The sequence below is a fragment of the Chlamydotis macqueenii genome, chromosome Z (genome assembly GCF_036417535.1).
Source record: "Chlamydotis macqueenii isolate bChlMac1 chromosome Z, bChlMac1.mat, whole genome shotgun sequence".
In the NCBI taxonomy this organism is placed as follows: domain Eukaryota; kingdom Metazoa; phylum Chordata; class Aves; order Otidiformes; family Otididae; genus Chlamydotis; species Chlamydotis macqueenii.
In genome coordinates, this window is record NC_141593.1 from 9,589,562 (window position 1) to 9,609,160 (window position 19,599).

General features: G+C 44.4%; 1 protein-coding gene across 5 annotated transcripts in view; it reads left to right on the forward strand.

The window, feature by feature from the left end:
- The window catches only part of UNC13B (unc-13 homolog B), a 191,792-nt gene extending 187,209 nt beyond the window's left edge, over positions 1 to 4,583 (forward strand). For all 5 annotated transcript variants that reach the window (XM_086770217.1, XM_086770216.1, XM_086770214.1 and 2 more), the window contains 3 exons: positions 204 to 296; positions 1,399 to 1,558; positions 2,585 to 4,583. In XM_086770217.1, coding sequence (XP_086626343.1) covers positions 204 to 296; positions 1,399 to 1,558; positions 2,585 to 2,870 — 539 coding nt within the window. In that variant the 3' untranslated portion in view covers positions 2,871 to 4,583. The remainder of the gene's footprint in view (positions 1 to 203; positions 297 to 1,398; positions 1,559 to 2,584) is intronic.
- Positions 4,584 to 19,599: the final 15,016 nt, after the last annotated feature.

Here is a 19,599-nt window from a genome sequence, read left to right on the forward strand (position 1 = left end):
AGAACATTAGTGTTTATGTGTGTTGGGCATGCAAGCCTGATCTTGTTTTGCATTAATGTTATTTTATCAATGTTCACTGAAAAACTGGCTATGGAAGGTGTACTGTGAAAACCCTATTGTCTTGCTGAGGCCATAAACCAAAGATAGGTGCCGATAAACAATAATCCCTGTGTGCACGGGGGGTGTCAATTTTCCTCCAACAGGCTCAGGTGTGGATGATCCTGTGGGTGAAGTGTCCATACAGATCGACCTGTATACCCACCCAGGAACTGGTGAACACAAGGTCACAGTGAAAGGTATGGCAAAGCATGTGTTACTGCTCAGGCTCTGTGACTGCATCGAGGCAAATCTCCAGTTGGCAGTTGTCATGTTTCTGTGTTAGCTCATGGGATGTGAATCCAGAATTGTTTTCTCTATTTCACATCAGGAAGATGTTTCGCATTGGGAACATGTAGACAAACAGCAAATAAGCTTGTCCAGTCCAGCCAGTGACATGGCAATGTACAGGCCTGTTGTTTTTGAGCAACAGTATGTGAAATAAACAAAAATCAGATGATGACTTTAACCAGGCGCCACAGTTCAGCCTGTGCTGCAGAGAACAGGGCAGCATGACATGGTGACGTTGCGAAATTGCTCAATGTAAACCAAGAGATTGCAGAGCCAGTAAGAGTTCGGAGGCTGCTCTCCCCCATCCTGAAGGCCACGTTGGTCCCTGAAGAGCTGCTCTGAAAATAACTAAAGCAGTGATTCATCTCAGACTTCCTCTTCCTCCTTCGTCTCCCTTGCTCAAATACAGCATATTTAACTACTTTAATTTCCTCTAAAGATTTATATAAACAGCTTTTCAGGCCTCTCTTCTCCTGGCTAAACCTACACTGCAGTGCAAAAACCAATTTTCAGAGCTATTTCCTGTGCTTCAGTCTGCTCCCTGCAGTGACCTGAGAGAGAATGAGAATTAAAGAGCTAATAATTCTGGGTTCTGGAACCACCCACAGTTCATGGTCTTTCAACAGAGACCTTAATACTGGCCCCCCAAATGCCCCTTTTGTATTTTTTCATCCCACACATAATGTAGATTTAACCACTGAACTGGCAGGGCAGCATGCCCAGAGCTGCATAAATGCCTGGGTTTTTTTTTACTAATTTCTTCACTATGCATATGGCAAAAGCTAAGGCTGTCCCAAGCATTAAATTCCCTTTACACAACTTGAACTACAGCAAAAAGCTGTGCCTTTGTATTACAAAAAAAGTCCAGTTCATGTGTGTTGGGACACTCCTGTGTTTGGAGTTGGACTTTGTCCTCAGAAAAAAGAAATCGAAAGCAGAGCAGAGAGGTGTCCAGAGCAATGGGAACAAATGAGTATTTGCTGTAAAACAGGTTGTGACTCTCTTTTCCAGTTGTGGCAGCCAACGACCTGAAGTGGCAAACGTCTGGCATGTTCCGTCCATTTGTTGAAATCACCATGATTGGGCCCCATCAGAGTGACAAGAAGAGGAAGTTCACAACCAAGTCAAAGAGCAACAACTGGGCTCCCAAATACAATGAAACCTTTCATTTGTAAGTGTGAAAAATAGCCTGGGGATCTCACGTGGCAAGTACAGATGCAGAGGACAGATAGGGTTTTCTGGTGTCCATGAACAGCCTGCTCATCAGGGCCCAAAAGACTGCTTGTACCAGCGGCTTGGCCAAGTGTTTGGGGTCTTGGCAGGAAAAGCTAGGTTATGGGAGGTTTTGTTGTGAGTGGGATGCTGAGGTCTGTTCTATACCAGCAGTGTCCTTTGGCTACCTTCTGAAATGCATTGTTTGTCCTATCAACGCATCTTGCTGTGTTCCGTTGTTTTCATGAACTTTGTGTCTTTTGTTGGTAGAGTTGAGGCTAAAAGTTCATTACGTATTTTTAGTGCTTTTAATCTTAATGCATGTTTTTATCTCACCTTAACCTGTGGGACTTATTTTCTGAACTTGTTTCCAAGGATACAGCCCTTGGAATTGGTAGTAATTTGCACTGCTAAAATAGTGGTCTTTGTCAACACTTCAGTATTGACCTTTTCTTGTTTGGCTTCCGTTATTACAAAAGCATCTTCCTTCTTGGGAGGCTCAACAAAGGGAGCTACTAGTGCTCCCCCAGGTGTACTGTAAGAATGAGAGGAGAAGAGATGACCAGCAAAAGACTGCAAACAAACTGGGGGAGAGGGACTGTCCACATAATTTTTCTTCTATGTGAAAAAATTACTGAAATGAACCAACTCTGAACAGAAGCAGGAATGTTTAAAGTCATCTGAGTTGAAAATCTATTAGCATGACTTTAATGTTCTCTGCTCCTCTCATTTCACAGTTTAACACACACACATGCAAAGGCCACTTGATAAGGGTTGTTCATTTTTAATTTGTCTTTATCAGCTGTAAATCAACAAAAATGCCCATACACCACAGGTTTTCCTTCTCCCTCTGTGACCAGGGTTTTCTATTGAAATGAGTTTTCTGTACCTCATCTAAGCACCCTAGTCAGCTGCTGACACCTTTATTTTCAGGGGAGTTCAGCCATTCTGAGAAGCTGTAAGTAAATCTGTGTATGTTTTTCAGCATACTGGGGAATGAAGATGGCCCTGATGCCTACGAGCTCCAAGTCTGTGTGAAAGACTACTGCTTTGCTCGGGAAGACAGAGTATTGGGGATAGCGGTGATGCAGCTCAGAGACATAGCAGACAAAGGAAGCTGTGCTTGCTGGTGCCCCCTCGGGCGCAGGATTCACATGGATGACACTGGACTTACAGTCCTGAGGATTCTCTCTCAAAGAACCAATGATGAAGTTGCCAGAGAATTTGTGAAGCTGAAATCTGAGTCCCGCTCCACGGAGGAGGGCACCTGAGCTGTGTAACGTTCCTTTCTCTCTTTTGCCTTGTGCCAATATGTGCAAGTGTTCAACAATTCTCTTTTATTAATTACAAAAGGTTTTTTTCATGTTGTCTTTGTCAGCTCCGATAGCGCACGTGTGCTGTACAAGAAACAAATCCATCAATCTGATGTGAATTATTTATTTAATAGTAGCTGGGTAAGACACCGTAGAGAAAGAGACAGTCTCTTATTTAAGATGCAAATTCTGCTTTGTGTATATATAAATTATTTTATATTGGAGGCTGGGTATGCTGGGTTTTGTTGATATGCAGCACTGTGATTTTATCCTCTGAAGTTGGCAGACGTTAAAAAGGTTCTACATAATCACACTATGATACAAACACGCAACTGTGTGGAAATTGGGAGAAGAAGAATGATTTGGGGTTTTGGCAAAGCACAGTTCTCTCTCCTTGAATTTGTGTACTGTGGAGTTGCCGGGGATATTCTGGCACAGATTATACCTGTGTCCCAATGTGATATGCAGACACCTCAATGTCGTCTTAAAAAAGAAGTTGCAAATTGCTCTAAAGATGCACACTGAATGAATGTATGACCGTGGAAGTGCTGCTGCGAGCATGGACGAGACCAGTGGGACAAGTGCAGAGGGGCCTGAGATCTCATAGCCAAAAGCTGCAAAGGCAACACTCCAGGAGCAGACTGTAGGTGCCCTGCCATTGTAATTAGATGGTGTGTCTCGGAGAATACAAATCCCCGCATGCTGCTGGGAATCCTGCATCGCTGTAGGGATGCTATAAGCTGCTGAACTCCGCAAGTCACACTTTGGCTACCATGACAGACATGGTAAGGAAGGGAACAACATTAGAGCCGTGACAAATAACATGACTGCTCTATACCTTTTCCTCTTCAATATTCTTTTGTTAGTTTTTTGACATAGGATTGGATTTAATTTAATACTTGCAGGCTTGCTGTAGCATTTCGTTACCCTGAAGTAGCTGAGACCATTCCTCACTATGAATCCAGAAATAATAGCTTGCTTGGGAGAGAGCAGCACCTCTGCCTTCTGCAAGTGCTCAGTCTGGAGTGCTGGTCAAGGGGCAGCAGGTCCATTCGGCTCTGATCTTGAATTTGCTGTTGGCCGTGCTGCAGTTGATCCATGCTGATTGTCCTTAATCTGTGATTTAACTATACCATAGAAAATATTTTTGCACTGTCTTAAGGAAGCGTCCTGGTTTTGTTTTCTTGCAAAACGAAACACTGTCCTGAGCAAAGTGACTGCAGGGAGGTCAGAATTTCTGACTGAAAATTCATAAGCAGGAGGGTCTGGAGTAGTGATTGCACCTGAGGTATGTTTGTTGGAGGGCTTTTATTCTTTTGGGGATTTTTTTGCTATTTCCAGCTGCCGTTGTGCTCTGGAAAGTGCAGCTGGAACAAGCCAGTCCTTGCCCATAAAGTACTGTAATACTGTCAATAAATTCAAGGACTGTGTACTGAATTACTTTTTTTTTCTATTTTCTCTGACACTTGTACAGCTTGTATGATACAACTCCTGTATTTCATGGGCCTGCTTGTAGAGTTCTGAGATGGCACATCTGCTGTGTTCTTGTCCGTGGTGTTCTATAATAATGCTTCTCAAAACCCCATGCTATTTGTCATGATTTTGAATCATTGTACGTGCCATTGTTATGAGAACTGTTAGTACAGTCTTTAATAAACTCTTTTAGCAGCATTTGGAGTCATCTTTTGACGTGTAACTGTAATTGGATTTGCTAAATCACATACGGTGGAATCGCTACTGCATCTTTGCAAATTACTCTCATTTAGTATGTAAATATTTCTTTGGTGCTGTAGATGCCCAGCAAGGGGTATGAGTCAGACAATTCCCCCCTCCTCCATGGTGCCTCCATCTTTGATATCTTTTCCTGAAGTTCTTGACTTCTGGTAACACACTGAGACATCACAGAAAAGCGTTGAGAATAACTTAATTCTGTTTTTTTTTCTCCTGTCTGGCCTTTAAGTCAAGTTTCCTTTGTACTCCAGCAGCCTCCTGAAGGTGCTGAACAGAAAGACTCAGGCAGGCAGTAGGATACTTTACAGATAATGCGTGAAGAAAAAATGTTATATACCAAATTTTATTCCTAGTTTTCAGTCTGATATGAGCATTAGTAGTCTGTAGATGGTATTGACAAGAGATGAGAGAATAAACCTTCTTGATGTCAAGTAAAGTACTCCCCCTCCTCATTTTTTAGGGATGCTGCCAATTTCCGGTAAATAACACTCAAATAACTCAGATAGTCGTATTTCATGTTAATGCAGGTCTCTGAATTTTTGTGGTCCGAGATGCCATTTTTTCCTTAGGTAACACATGCTCAGCAACGTGAGTAACTTGGCTAACTCACAGTGCAGCTCGTAGCTGTACTTCTGCTTCTGGCTTCATCATGGCGAACTTACTGAGCTTGATGGCATATCCCACGTGATGCGGTGTTTAAAGCATGGCTTTAAAGCCCCACTTCAGTACCAAGTTAGATGGTACACAGGTTTCTAACTCATCAGTATTCTTGCTTGTCGCTTCAGTGAGCGCTGGAGTGGAGAGAATCCAGTAAGGAGCTATTCAAAGGAAAAGTGCTGTCGGTAACCGTGGGGAAGAGGCCTGGGTAGGGCAAGAGGTTTGGCTGTTATTAACAGAGCCAGGAACCCAAGGCTCCTGCATATACTGGGAGCTGGACTAGATGACCTTTAAAGGTCCCTTCCAACCCACACCATTCTGTGATTCGATGATATTGCTTACTCACCAGTCTAGTGCTTTTCCTGCCAACCAAGTTTGTGAACTTTTTAATCATATAATCAGTTTCTGTGAGTGTTGCTTTGTAGCATTTTTGTCTAAAACCATCTGCCCATCTTGCCTCATTTGTTGGGTTTACACTCATTGTGACACTTTCAAATTTTCTTTCCTGCCTGAAAAATGGTGAAGCCTTGAGCTACAAACATGGAGACTTTTTCTTGTACCTGTGGCAACAATACGGTGTTGTGGCAATGGCTCTCTTCACTATCTGAACACTCCTCAAAATGACAGTTCAATATAGGATATACACTGTGTGTATCAAATATGTGTACGTACATAATAATAAATATATTAAATGAATAAATAGAATACATATTTTTATTTTTATATATATACATATGTATATATGCTGGTGTACTTGGGGTGAAGACAGCTGTCCAGAGTTGGAAAAGGCTGTTCTGAGAACATTGTGGCAAAGCTGACAAGCAGCAGGGAGCGCGAAGTCGCCTGCCGTCCCATCCAGGAGGAATCTGCGGAGTAGAGCGACACTGACTCCAGGTGGGACAGGAGAGAGGTGAGAGAGGAGCTGGGTGCTGGAGGCAGGTGGGTGGATTCTGCCGATGGTCTGACTGTTCTTGCCTGGCAGCTTTCTGCTGGGTCTGTGGGAAGAGCAGAGCGGTTTCAGACCAAGAGTCCATCTTGCACAAATCCTGCCTCCCTGAGTGCTTACAATCAGCTGTCGAGAGAAAAGTAAGAGCAAGGTAAACTAATGATGCTTCCTTCTGTGCACTTTGTGGTGCTGGTAGCTTTTAACTTGGGTGATGTTCCTGACTGATTGCTCTGTAAGTCTTAAGATACTTTTCTCCTCTCGCCCCTTGAGAGAGTCCTCTTGCCCCTGAAGGGAGTTCTGTGGATTTACAAGTTGTTGCATGAAGACCTACATTTTTTTTCAATTGAACCTGGTTGCAACTTGATTTAGTTTGGTGCCCTCCATTCTGATCAGAAAGATGCTGAAGTGCTGGTCCTGTCTGCCCTTACCTGAGCAACGGAGGTGTGGTAGACCCCTATCATATCCCACCCTAGTCATTGTTTTTTGTCCCAGTTTATTCAGTCATCCCAAACCTTAGGTAATCTTTGCCATTCTTTCAACCTTTTCTGTTTATATGGGTCATTTCTGAGCTGTCAGGACCAGAAATAGGAGGACCAGAACAGCACCCAGCATTCAAAATGTGGACTAGCTTCCAGGGGGTGGCCTTCCAAAGGCAAAAGTTTGCTCCTAATCTTAAGAGCAATAATCAGTAGTTCAAAAAAGCTTCCAGGCTGCCAGCAAAAGATACTGGCAGGCTGCTGGGAGGAGCAGGGAGCAGACACACTGCCAGACCTCCGAGGTGACAGAGGCACCTTTCGTAGGAGCCCAAAAGGGGAAGTTCAAGAGGTTGCTGCAGCTTGGGAACTCATTGTTACTTGCAGCAAACTTGAGAGAGAATGAAGCCACTCTGCTGAGATTCAGTGGATGCTGGAGAGCTGTTAACAATCCTTTTCTTTCTAGCCTTTATTTGAAAAGATTAAATAATTTTCTAAGAATACGGAAAGACTTGAACTTTGGTCATAACAAACCTTTTGATCTTTGGGAAATTCCCTTCTAAAGCTGTTGCCAACTCGGGGCTGTGACACTGACAAAAAAAAAAAATGAACTGGGGGAGTGAGATAGCCAGACTCGAAGGGATGGCGTGTGCATGTGAGCACGTGATGGGGATAAAAGTGCCTTACGGGAAAGGATGTCATGTTTCTGGGTGTGTGATGGGAGCGAGCAGAGACCCAAGGGCAGAGGTGGGGAGGGCAGTTTATCAGTCTTCCGGGAAGAAATTAGCAAGTTGATAGATGGAGACAAGGCGGCAGGTAGGAGAATGGGAGGGTTTGGGGAATGACTAGGACAGACTGAGAAGGCAGCCGGCACGTCAGGCATGGGATTCAGTTTCCCTTTTTCTGGGCAGCAGCAGGGAGGGACGTGGCAGTGGAGGAGGTCAGGCTGCTCATGGGATTCCCTCCAGACACATCATCTTCCTTCTTTTCTGTTCTCACGGTCTTATTTCCTTCCTTGTAGAGAAAACTGTGGATGTAGACCTGTGAATGTGTGCAATACGGCTAATGAGGCTGGTGATATCCCCTTGGTGGAATGTACACTGTGGGTCTGAGCTCTCCTTGAGGGATGTGGGAGAATCCCCCAAGCCAGGAGTGTGGACACTAGGTTATTTTTTCAGGACCTCAATTGTCTGATACTTAAAACTATCTTTAAACTGGAAGAGGGTAGATTTAGATTGGATATAAGGAAGAAATTCTTCACTATGAGGGTGGTGAGGCACTGGACAGGTTGCCCAAAGAAGCTGTGGCCCATCCCTGGAAGTGTTCAAGGCCAGGTTGGACGGGGCTTTGAGTGACCTGATCTAGTGGAAGGTGTCCCTGCCCATGACAGGGGGGTTGGAATGAGAAGATCTTTAAGGTCCCTTCCAACCCAAACCATTCTACCATTCTGTGATCTTCTCAGTTGCTACCTATGATTTATGGCCAATCTAGAAATACTTATTCTCGCACCACAGTGTTGTTTACCTTGATGAAGTCTCTAGTAGCTCCTGGTGCTTGGATAACATTGCCATCCCCATTAAGCTTTGTTCTGCTAAACTAGACAGGAGCTAGTTTTCTGCTCATGAGAAATGCTCTTCATTTCCAGTCATGTGTGCATAGTTTCTTTACATCTGCTCTAATGTACAACCCTTCTACCATCAATTTTCTCTAGCTTTAAGAACACCTTCTCGTTATCAGTCCCTGCCTTTGTGGGCTTCTCATATTTCTCAGCCCACTTTTTACGTCACCTCATAGTCCTTTCGCTAACCCCAGTCTCCTCCAGTGTCACAGAAAGTTCCCATCTGACATTGCAGGCAATGGTTTTTTTTTGAGTCCACCTAGATGTGAGCTGCTAGATTTGTCTCTAGAATTAGGTTTCCACAGCTGCAACCTGTGGTAAGATTCAGCTGGTTCCTGAATGACACCGAACGTCTCCTGCCATCCTGCATTTAGCTCTGCAAGCAGCCACTGCTCCCAAGTCATCTCGGAAGCAATGGAGGCAGATTACAGAAGTCTACGCCTTTGACAGGTTAGAGCTGGGAAGTCATTTAGCAGAGCTAGGGTCAAGTTGGTCCTACACGTTCTAGCTTTGCCAAACCCACATTGCCTTTTGTCTCACTTTCCTTCCTTCCTTTTATTATTTTTTTTCCTTCAAGACTGCTTCTAAAACTTTGCACGCTCTTCAGGTCAGCCTAACAAGTTGGAAGTCGCCGTATAGATGATAGATTTTGCACGTTGTTCTCCAGTCATGTAGCCTCCAGCTTCACAGATGAACAGACCCTTGCTGCCAGACTTCAAGTTCCACATTTTGGTGTCAGCAGAAGTGCAGTGTGGAAGTGATCCTTTCCCAGGGATCAGAGGGGTTTAAGCCCTCTGAACTTCTAGTGATCATAGCGCAGTATTTTCTCTTTCCTTGCTTTCTGTTTCAGGCCGTTTCCTTCTCTGAAGCCAAGTTCTTCTGTTGTGGGATTTTTCTTCATCTACCTATCCTTGACCACTTTCTTTCTGAAAAAGAGCATATGGCTTTATCTCAGTCACCTATGACCACAAAACAGGCTTTAGTCTCAGAAGAGTCCCCAGGAACAGCAGCAGAACTCCCAGGAAATCCTCCAGAAACATATCAGCAACCTCAAAATCTCAAGAAACCGTGATGAGCTACGAGAAGATAGCAAGGCAGAAGAGCAGCTCTGCAACCACCTTAGCAAATTCTTCACTCCTAAATGTGTCCAAGACAAAGAGAACCAGGAAAGCAGGCACATGAACTGTGTCTCTCCAATCCCAGACCCCATCTGTCAGTCTGACCTGGGGACCTCCATACCCACAATCTTCCTTAACACAGAGTGAGATGCTGGTATTGATTTCTTAGCAGCTCTTGTGCATTGCGAAATACGCTGAAAATCAGAGCAGTTACACATTGGGAAAGAAGAGCAATAGTTTCTGGCACCTACAGATGATAAGTAGAAGTCTGGAAGTGTAGCATTAGTTATTTCCATACAATGTAATACTGTCTGATAAATAATATAAACATATTAAAGTTCAAGGAATATCAGATAAGATTCAAAATACTTGCGGATTGAAACTTTGACCAGAGATACTGATCTCACTCTCCAGCACTCAGGATGCTGGAGTGCTGGCAGTGCTCATCACAAACTGTCAAAGACTTCTTCCAGCCCAGCCATGATTTCATTTGGAGACTCAAGCACTAGCTTCAAGTTCTGCCCACGACAAAGCGTGTAGCACTCTGTGCTCTCAATTTGTCTGCCTCTAACAACCTTTATATTTCCTCTGTTCCCCTTGTCAAGATTAATTCAGATGAACTTTAATCAGTTCTTATTTATCTTTGTTTGATTTTTGATACATGTGGGGTTTTTTTTTTATTGGTTTTTTTTTTTCAGAAATTAAAAAACTCTTTACTTAAGGCTCTTTACTTATCCTTGCATTTAAACTGCAACTAGCTATTCACTGGATAATAGTGCTTTTATGAGTTGCTCTTTTTAGTATTTTCACTGCTTATTGGAGCCAAACCCAGAATAACACCTCCTTTTATCATCTTTGTGACTATGTGGTGACAAAACCTGTCAGTTGTCACATCTGGTAGTGCCATTATTAATAGCAACTATTCACCAATTGCTGAGATGCTAGTTTCGTGTAATGACAACTGTCAGCCAAAGGCATTTCCATCTATTGGCTATAATTCAGATTATGTGAGAGTATCAACCCTGGAAAGCAACCTATGGGGAGGTACATGTGAGTTATGTGAATTTTGCAAACAAAGAAGCACTCGCCGTGCCTGCTATGTATCTTTTTTTTTCTTTTCTTCTCCACCCCACCCCACCTTGAGATGCTCTTTCCCAAGACTCCCTCTTGTTGCCCACCAATGTTTGGCACACTGAGGAACATAAACCTTGTCTGTCAGCATCTTGAGAAGCAGAAAATCTAATTGTGATTTACCTCCTTCCTAGAGGTGCATAGAGGTGTATAACTTTGGCAGCTGTGAGAGGTGAAGTCAAACAGCCTCCTGCTGCTAAACATGGCCAGTTTATCCTTCTCTCAAGCGCAGCAGCTTGTCCGGCTGCAGATCCTTATTTGGAATTATTTTTGTGCGCCTGGAGTCAAGCCTAAGTCGGGTCATCTGTTGCATCAAAGGAGGAAGTTTCTGAGGATGACCATCACGGATGCAATAAGCCCACACAATAGCAACCAAGGTTCTCTCTCAAAGCTTGGCAGCAGCAATAGCTTATTCCCTTGTGTGTGGGAAGGGGCGGGGGCAGTGAGTTTGAAGACACAAATAAATACTCTCTGTGTTTCAGGGAAGTTTCTTATTAAGTTTTGAAACACTTTTCAACAAAAACACCCACCCTCTCACAGATACCCTCAGTCCCCACATGCTGTATATGTGAAGTATTGGGGGTATTTTCTTCCTTGCCCCTCTTCTCCCCATTGGAAGTGGCAAAACAGCCACCAACAGAAGTTGGAGACCATGGTCAGTGATGGAGGATATGAAGCTGTTGTATCACAGCTGATTTCTCCAAATCACCCTTTATTTAATCTGACAATGCTGCATGAGCAATCCCCACATGCTTTTCTGCATGGGAGAAGAGGGAGCTTCTAGTCCAGTCTAGATATTGGAAGGAGAAAAATATAAAATGGAGAACATCTGCTTCCAGCTGGAGTCCAGATTAACTAAACTCTTGCCATTGCTCTCTGAATGAAGGAGGTGCAAAGGCTTCAGTCACCTGGCAAGCACTGCATGCTATCAGATCCATTCTCTGAAAGTGACAAGTTACGAAGTAAATGAAAGTAAAACCTCTGCTAGAGGAAGTTTTTCTTCACAGATTTGTAAGGCAGTGAGATTTTTTCTTTTGGGGGCACTCTTGAAAAATAAGAAACATGGCGGTGACAACCCCAGGGCGACAAACCAAACCTCTTCCACTGGGAGACCCACAAGCTTACTCGTTAAACCCCGGTTCTACGTTTCTGTGCCAGCAGAAGCAGAGATTTCCATGGTCATAAGCCAGCGAGTACAAGCCGTGCTTCCCATCAGTCGCCTGATAACTGACATGACACTTGGTGATCACCCCCTTCCCCTCAGTCTGTTTTGGGCCCTTTCACAACAAAAAGATGCTTCTGTAAGCAGTATATGACCTTTAAACTTCAAAGACATAGTGCCAGCAAATGCCTCTCTCCACCAAAAATAACAGCAAACAACATGGAGGCTGATGTATTTTGCATGGGAAGTCTTTTTCTTTTCTGTCCTTGACAAGTCATTACTGGCTTTCTCCTGCATTTCATAACAACTTTTTTTATCCAGTCAAGGTGAGTTGTTCCTCTGCCTATGTTTAATCTTTTGTTTCTGCCACTGAGAAAATCTGTAGGATTCACCTTGTGCCACCTGCAATGACTGTAGCAATCAGGCATTTTGCTGAAAGTTAAAAATGTTTAGCCAATACGCATGAGGATTGAAGCAAAGGGAAGTAGAAGAGAGGGACGAGAAGGGAATGTGGGCTGGGGATAACCCACTTGTAATTTTCTCTGCACAGTGAGGAATGATGAGATGGGAGATAAAGAAATATATGTTGCTCCTTGAGATGGATACTGGTCAGTCTCCAGTGCCTGCCTGATGCCATCCCCAAACCAGTAATAGCTCTGTTTTGCAGAGCACCATTCTTACAGTGCTCTTAAAGAGCATCAGTAAGCATCAGTGCTAATGCTGTAGCCAATTTTGTCCATACTGTAGGTTTCATTTGAGTCATGCAATGTGGTTTTAAAAGACTGACAGAAAAGCGTGACTTGGCAGAAAGCGTTGTTACATGATTTCTAAAGGCAATCCTCTCAAGCAATTAAAATCCATCAGCTTTTGTGACAGAAGAGCCCACCAGATCTCTCATAGTTTACCACCCCACCATCTGCCCAATTCATTACAGATCGTTATAGCCTTATCCCATACTCCACCCAAGCAGCAATGACTGCAGTATGTGTAACACCCACAGAACTAGAGCCAGGGAAGGACCAGGAGATCATTTCACCTCATCTGCTGCACTGCCCAGGTCACGGTGCATCACAGGTTAACTCTGCTTTGAGGCTTTGGATGTGTCTGTGACCCCTCCCAGAAAGATACTCTTCATCTTGCTGCTAACACACCAAGAAATTGAGATCAGCTGTTGGTGTTTTGCTTTTTGGTTTGGGAGTGCTTAGTTTCCTAACATTCATTTGTTTGGTTTGAGGCTTCCAGCCACTGGTTCTTGCTTTATTACACATTTGTGACAGGAGCTCAGCTGTTCATAACAAGAGAAGATCAGAGGCTTGACGGGTTTTTCTAGCTGCAGGTTTACCAGAAAGCATTAGTTGCTGAAATGAACCCACGTGAACCCAATCTGCTTGGAATTCGGTCCAGAACAAAGAAGGAAGAAATGCCAGATAACCAACCATTGCCACGTCATATGCTTTGGTACTTCAGAAGTCTCCTGGAAGGATCAGGCGGTATCCCCCATCATCCCCCAGTGAGCAGCTGGTTAGAAAGAAGGTAAAACTAAATATTTCAGTTTCCTTCTCCCACCTCTCCCGTGAAGAATCAGAGATTGATCTAGTCCCTTGTCCATGGGTTATGGGCAGCTTCCCTTTTCTCAACTGTCTGGTTGCTACGTCTTACTCAAGTGCTCAAGGTCATACTGGTTAATAGGTTTGAGATCAAGCAGAAGTATTCTTTCACATCATGTTGACTTGTGCTGCAGAGGGTTTAAACCCCGCTCTTCTTCACAGCTCCAAATAACTTTCCAAGCTCCTTTGACATCTCTGTTCCAAGTAAAGCTTTTTCAATGAAAGGGCCTTGCCTGCTGGAGGCCTCTCAATGAGTCCTCTTACCTGCTTGAGGTAAACAGCAGGCCAGCCCTCTGAGGCCGGAGATATCTTTGTCAATTAGTGGCTGGGGTTCTTATTGCCTTCTCTTCTACACCTAGCCAGTTCCTCAGATTATCTAATCTGACTACATAGCTCTGTAGAATAAGAATCCTAGGCAGAAGTAGTTTTTTTTTCCCTGTTAAAAACAAGCCTTCTGAATCTTCAGCAGTTTCTTTCTATGTAACGTCACAAATAATGAAGAAAATGCAACATCTAGTTCTAGCACAATCAAGAAAAGAATAAGGTTAGTTTATCTCTGCAGCAGAAACAGTGCTGGAGGACTTGTGGGTTTTTTGGTTCGATTTCTTAGCCAGACCACATGGTTCTCCAGAGGCCCCTATGGCTCTGTGGCCCCCTCATGTTTGTCATTTGCATGGAGCACGTGTTTTGCGACTACGTAATGGAACATCCTGCAGAACTATAAACACTGTAAAACACTGACATGGGGTATCTGGTGAGGATAAAGTAATTTTCTTGTCAAGTGGTGTGAAAGCAAACGTCCTTTTCTCTACAGCGTGGCAGCACAAACAGACTTCCCACAGACGCGTTACATCACCCGCCTGAGTCCTCGTCTGCGTGTGGCCCTTCAGCCGGGAGTAACACGTTGTTCACCGCTCACCTATGGTCCTGCCTCCGCTAGGATCCTACCTTGAGTAGGATGATACTGCACACCCCGGTGCTGTGCAGAAACTGAGGGATGAGATCCTGCAAGTGCTGTGGTTTTGCTGGCCCAGTGCCGCTCCAACCAACCGTGGGGTTCTCCCTGCCAGGTTGATAGTATTGTTTTTCTTCAGAGCTAGGTCTGGCAAGGGATATCGCTCCAATGCAGCATAATGAACCCATTAAAGAGAACTTGGAACAAAGGCTCGTGAGACATGACAAAAATAACGAGAAATCACAATCATCTGGGAAAAATATTTTAAATGGAGTGGTAGAGCATTACTACGTATACAAGGTAACTGGTAAAATAGTATCATCATTGAAAAAGGACTCAGACTTTGGTTAATTTTCATTGGGCAAGCTGATTTTTCTGCCTTTTCATGAGTGGATGCAATGGTGGCATGGGCTGTGCAATTGCAGCATGTATCCCTGCATTGGCTGGCATTAAACCAGCCACCCAAACTACAGGCATAGTTGGAAGGGCAGCTCCATCAGCACGGTGGTGTCCCAGCTCTCCGCCCCGGTGTGCACAGTGCCGTGCATGGAAGACCTCATCTTCCTCCCATTGCCCCAGTCAACAGCTTGGCCCAAGTCTGCTACGCAGCCACCACAGTGTCCCCAAGGTGAAACACTATGTACTCAGGTTTCTTCCCAGTAGAAAGCATGGCATGTCACCCAGCGGTGACATGGGCAAGACCCAGCAGTGCAGGAATTGGTACACAGCCATGGTCTATGCTTGGAGACTTGGAAAGGCTCGCAGGTGACCAGCTGAGTCATCACCCTTGTTAACTGGCCACGGCGATTAAATTGAGCGGGTGTGAGGGAATCGAAGCCCTCGAAGTGCTGTCCATGCTCTGCCCTCGGTCTGAGGCACCCTGTCCGTGGGCTGCAGGAGAGCACTGCCTTAGCCATGGGCTCGTCTGCTGGTTCAGGTACTTGTGTCAAAGTGAAGTGTGTATACACGTGCGTGTGTATCTGAAGCAAAGGCCAATATATCTGGTGGGTTGTATTTCACCCGTCGACTCCTTCAAGGAAAACCGAAGCCTTTCACGAGCACATTTCTCCTTGGATACAGTTCACAAAAGTTCAGTGGAGAGCTTGTCCCAAGAAACATCACGTCTTCTAGGGCTGAGAGTGTCCAGAGGCAGCCGAGAAGGAAAGTGGAGCAGTAAATAGAAAATAATTTTCCTCTCTCCTTTGAAGTCTTGCAGATGTGGTGCTGAAGACAGCCCTCTTGGAGAGCACAGCAGCTCACTGGGTTGTAAATTCACATACGCTGTGGGGCTCCTTTAGAAACAATTTCCAACTCCTGTGAGCAGAGAGTTGTGAGAGATCAAAGCCTTAGGTAAGTAGGGCACCTATTACACCCAGCCTTTATCTTTCCTTGAGAGGAGATGGGAGATAGCAGGAAGTTTGATGATTTTGCAAAGCTAAACCAAAATTCTATTGCGGTAGCTGGGGGACATCGCAGGCGTCTTCACAGAGGTTTTGAATTTGCATCTCTCAGCATCTGATGTTCCCAGGGTGCAAGGAACACGCTCAGGCACTCCACAAACCTGGGAAAAGGAGAAATGATGCTAACAAGATATCATCCTTGTTTAACTTATTCTCCAGTGAATTTGAACTGTACTTTGACATGTCATTGTTGAAATAGTTTCTCTTGTTCTTATTTGTCAGATGCCTCTTTTCAAAAGCCTAAATAGTATTTCTGGGGAAAACAGAAATTTTGGGGTGTGTCTGGGATGTTGCTTTAACTCGTAGTGTCCCTTGAGTAGAGGGGAAATTATGCACGTGCTCGGAAGAACACAGGAAAGTGTGGAAAATCCTAGAAATTCTTGCCTAATTTTCCCTCCCAAAACCTATTCCAGAGTCTCGGCAGCCTCAGGCGCCTCTTGGGACACACCAAATAATGAAAAGGCAAAATCAGGGTAAGATCAGGTTACATTGCCAAACATTACCATAACCAAATATGGGTAACACCCCACCGCTCCTCGGGCAAAAATGTTGATTTGAGCAGGCCAGGTGTGACCTGGGAGCCCTTGCTGCTCCTTTCTTGCTAAGACAGGAGACAATTAATTAACAGCTCCTTTGTAAATTGACTCCAGTGAGAGCCGTGCTGTAAGAAGGGGATGTGCTGCGGGGGGGTCCTTCGGCAGAGCAGCTCCTGAGGATGGAGACGGAATCATCCAAAGCTGCTGAGGTGAACACCAGATGGGGATTTGAGCAGTGGGACGTATTCCCATCCGCTGCATGATGCAGATGGGTTTTGCTCAGGGACCTGGGCACTGACTGCCTAATGCTGCAGGTTGGAGACATCCACCTGGCCTGGGAAATTAAAAAAACACAGGACACAGGCCAGCCCTTGGCTAGCACACAGTATTGTATCTCCATTTCTGACTTACGCTCCGAAAAATGGCCCTTGATATCTTGTTCAACAAGGGGAAACTAGGTCTCATGTACTCTGCTTCGCCTGTGGTGCTAAGTGAGTATTTTAACATTAATCTCCTTTATTAAAAACGTGCTAATCATTATGTTTCTGGAAGCCCTTTCCCAAAGATTTCTCCTCTGCTAGCACGGGTGTTGGTGTGTCTGAGTCTGCTTGTGCGGGGGATTTGAACTCCTTTATGCGACGTCTTACTCTTAACGAACGCCTTACTGCAATTCATGTGATGTGTTCAATAGAAGGATTTTGTAACCTTCTAGAGCTTGTTGACTAATTCAGGATGGACGAAGCAAGACAGAGGCGAGTGATCACTTACAATAATGTTTTAAATGTTTCCAGTTGAAGGGGTTTGTGTGTCTAAGTTTAATACATTTTTTCTCATCTTTTACTTGTTTGCACAGTTAGGTGCGTGGGGTCAAATTCTAATTTATGGTCCTGCTGTAAGTTCAAAGTCCTGTAACGTTAATGAAGTTAACGATGGATCGTGTTAATGATGTTAACTTCAATCACGGCAAAAGTGAGCTGAACCTGAGCAGAGAGCCTGCATTATGGGCCTTGACATACCTCTAACAACGTGAGCTCTGAACTCACCATTCATGCTTATCTGAGGATGAGTTTCGGCTTTGTTGGGACCAGATTTTATTCCTTTACTGTTCTTTAGCTGATATTTTACAAAGATGTCTCTCCTGCCTTTTAATGTTCTTTTGTTGTAATGTTCTCAACACTCAACTGCTAATGAGACAGTTCAGAGAGGTGAAAAGTTTCTCTTTGGGTATTCAGCCACGACTGAAACTTCTCCACTTCCTCAGAAGCCTCAGAAATTGTTGCTTTGAAGGTTATGTCAGTGGTATTCTAGCAAACTGCTGGGAAACTGAGAGTTTTCACAGCAGCCAAAGGGAAGTAGGCACATGAATCTTCCCAAAATTCCCTGGAAGGTGACAACTACACTATTGCAAAAGTTAAAATGGAAATTTTGGTCAGGAGTTCTCATGACGGTAGTGGGCTGCAATGATTACATGACCACGTGCTGCTTTTAGATTTAGGTTGTGACTCCCTTTCTTCACTTACACATCTTATTTTTGATTTTCCATCATGGTGCAAGCATCAGGGAGCCTGTTTGTGCAACAGACTTCTGACGTGCCGCAGAACAAATCACACCAGAACGAACAACGCCAGGGAGGGCCGTCTGAATCCTAATCAGGAACAACAGCCCTGTTTCTACAGAGCCGTCCCTCCCTGGGGTCTTGTGCTATTCCTTCGTAGGTTTTGGAGTGAAAGGCTGTTTATAGCGTCATTATAGGCTGTTTAGCACTAAATGTCAGGAAGCATCTGCTGACACATTTCTCAGTAGGAGACTTCTAAATTCTGCAAGTGAGTTTGGGTAGCTGTCGTGAATATACATGGGAGTTCCCTCCAGAGATTTGGATCATATCTTTGAAGGCAAGTTAAAGCTGCCTTGTTGCAAATACACTTCGTAAAACAGGGTTCTGCGTCAATGGTCAAGCTGAATATTTTACAGTGGACATTCTCATCTTCCTCTGTTTTAGTAACACCCACTCTCTGGCCCATATCGTAGGCATCACTGGTGTGTGAAGGCACACTTCCATAAGATACCGGGTTTTTTTTGTTTGGTTGATTTTTTTGGCCAAGTCAGCTCCCAGTCTGAGCATGGGGGCAAACAGGAGCTGCTAGAGGTGGATTTTCTGTTGAAGCCCACATCTCATGAAACTGCACTGATGGTTTACAGCATAACCACTCTGTTTGCAGGAGGATTTGTACCAAACAGGTCTGAGCTGAGGTGTTCTTAACTCAAAGTGCCTATTTCTCTTCACACTAAACCAGTACATGTTCTTAGACATTCAATTGTCTACGGCTGATAACCTGTACGACTTCTGGGGCCTGCATGGCAAGTCCTGGAAAATGAAGTAAGGCTGACTGTTGTCCAAAATGTTGAGTGAAATCACATGGCTGATGGATGCATCTCAGCTTTAGGACCAGTATCCAGTTAAAGTGGTTTTATGCTTCTGTTTGGATCTGCAGGAGGGCCAAACCTCAATATTACCCTCTCCATCCATCAGTACAATGCCAAATTTTCTTATTCCAGCATGGCTGGTGTGCTTATTCCTGGATGAGTCTCCACAAGAAATTATGCGAGATCTGTCCATTGCCTTGCCTCTTTCCTAGCACATTAGAGCTATAGGAGGAAGCTACAACATAGCAGAATATTTCTAAAGTAGAAACTGGGGCTGAAGAAACACACTCAGTAGCTCTGTACAAACAGGCTCTGAATTAACAGAGGATAAGGAAAACAGGTCATTGGTCCCACCCATAGTCTAGAAGCTGGAGACAAGTAGAATATCAGAGAGATGGAAAACAGTCCCCAGTACCTCATATTTTGTAAAGGAGACAACAACATTTGAAAGAATTCCCCCAGGAAGAAATCTTCTGAGAAGAGATGAGGGATGTCAAGGGAAAACCCAATCATAGAATAGTTTAGGTTAGAAGGGACCTTCAAAGGCCATCTAGTCCAACCCCCCTGCAAGGAGCAGGGACATCTCCAACCAGATCAGGTTGCTCAGAGCCTCATCCAGCCTGGCCTTGAATGTTTCCAAGGATGGGGCTTCCACCACCTCTCTGGGCAACCAGTTCCAGTGTTCCACCACCCTCATTGTAAGAAATGTCTTCCTCATATTTAGTCTTTATCTACTCACTTTTAGTTTAAAATCATTACCCCCTGAACTGTCACTAGAGGCCCTGCTAAAAAGTTTGTCACCATCTTTCTTACAAGCCCCCTTTAAGTACTGGAAGACCGCTATAAGGTCTCCTGGGAGCCTTGTTTTC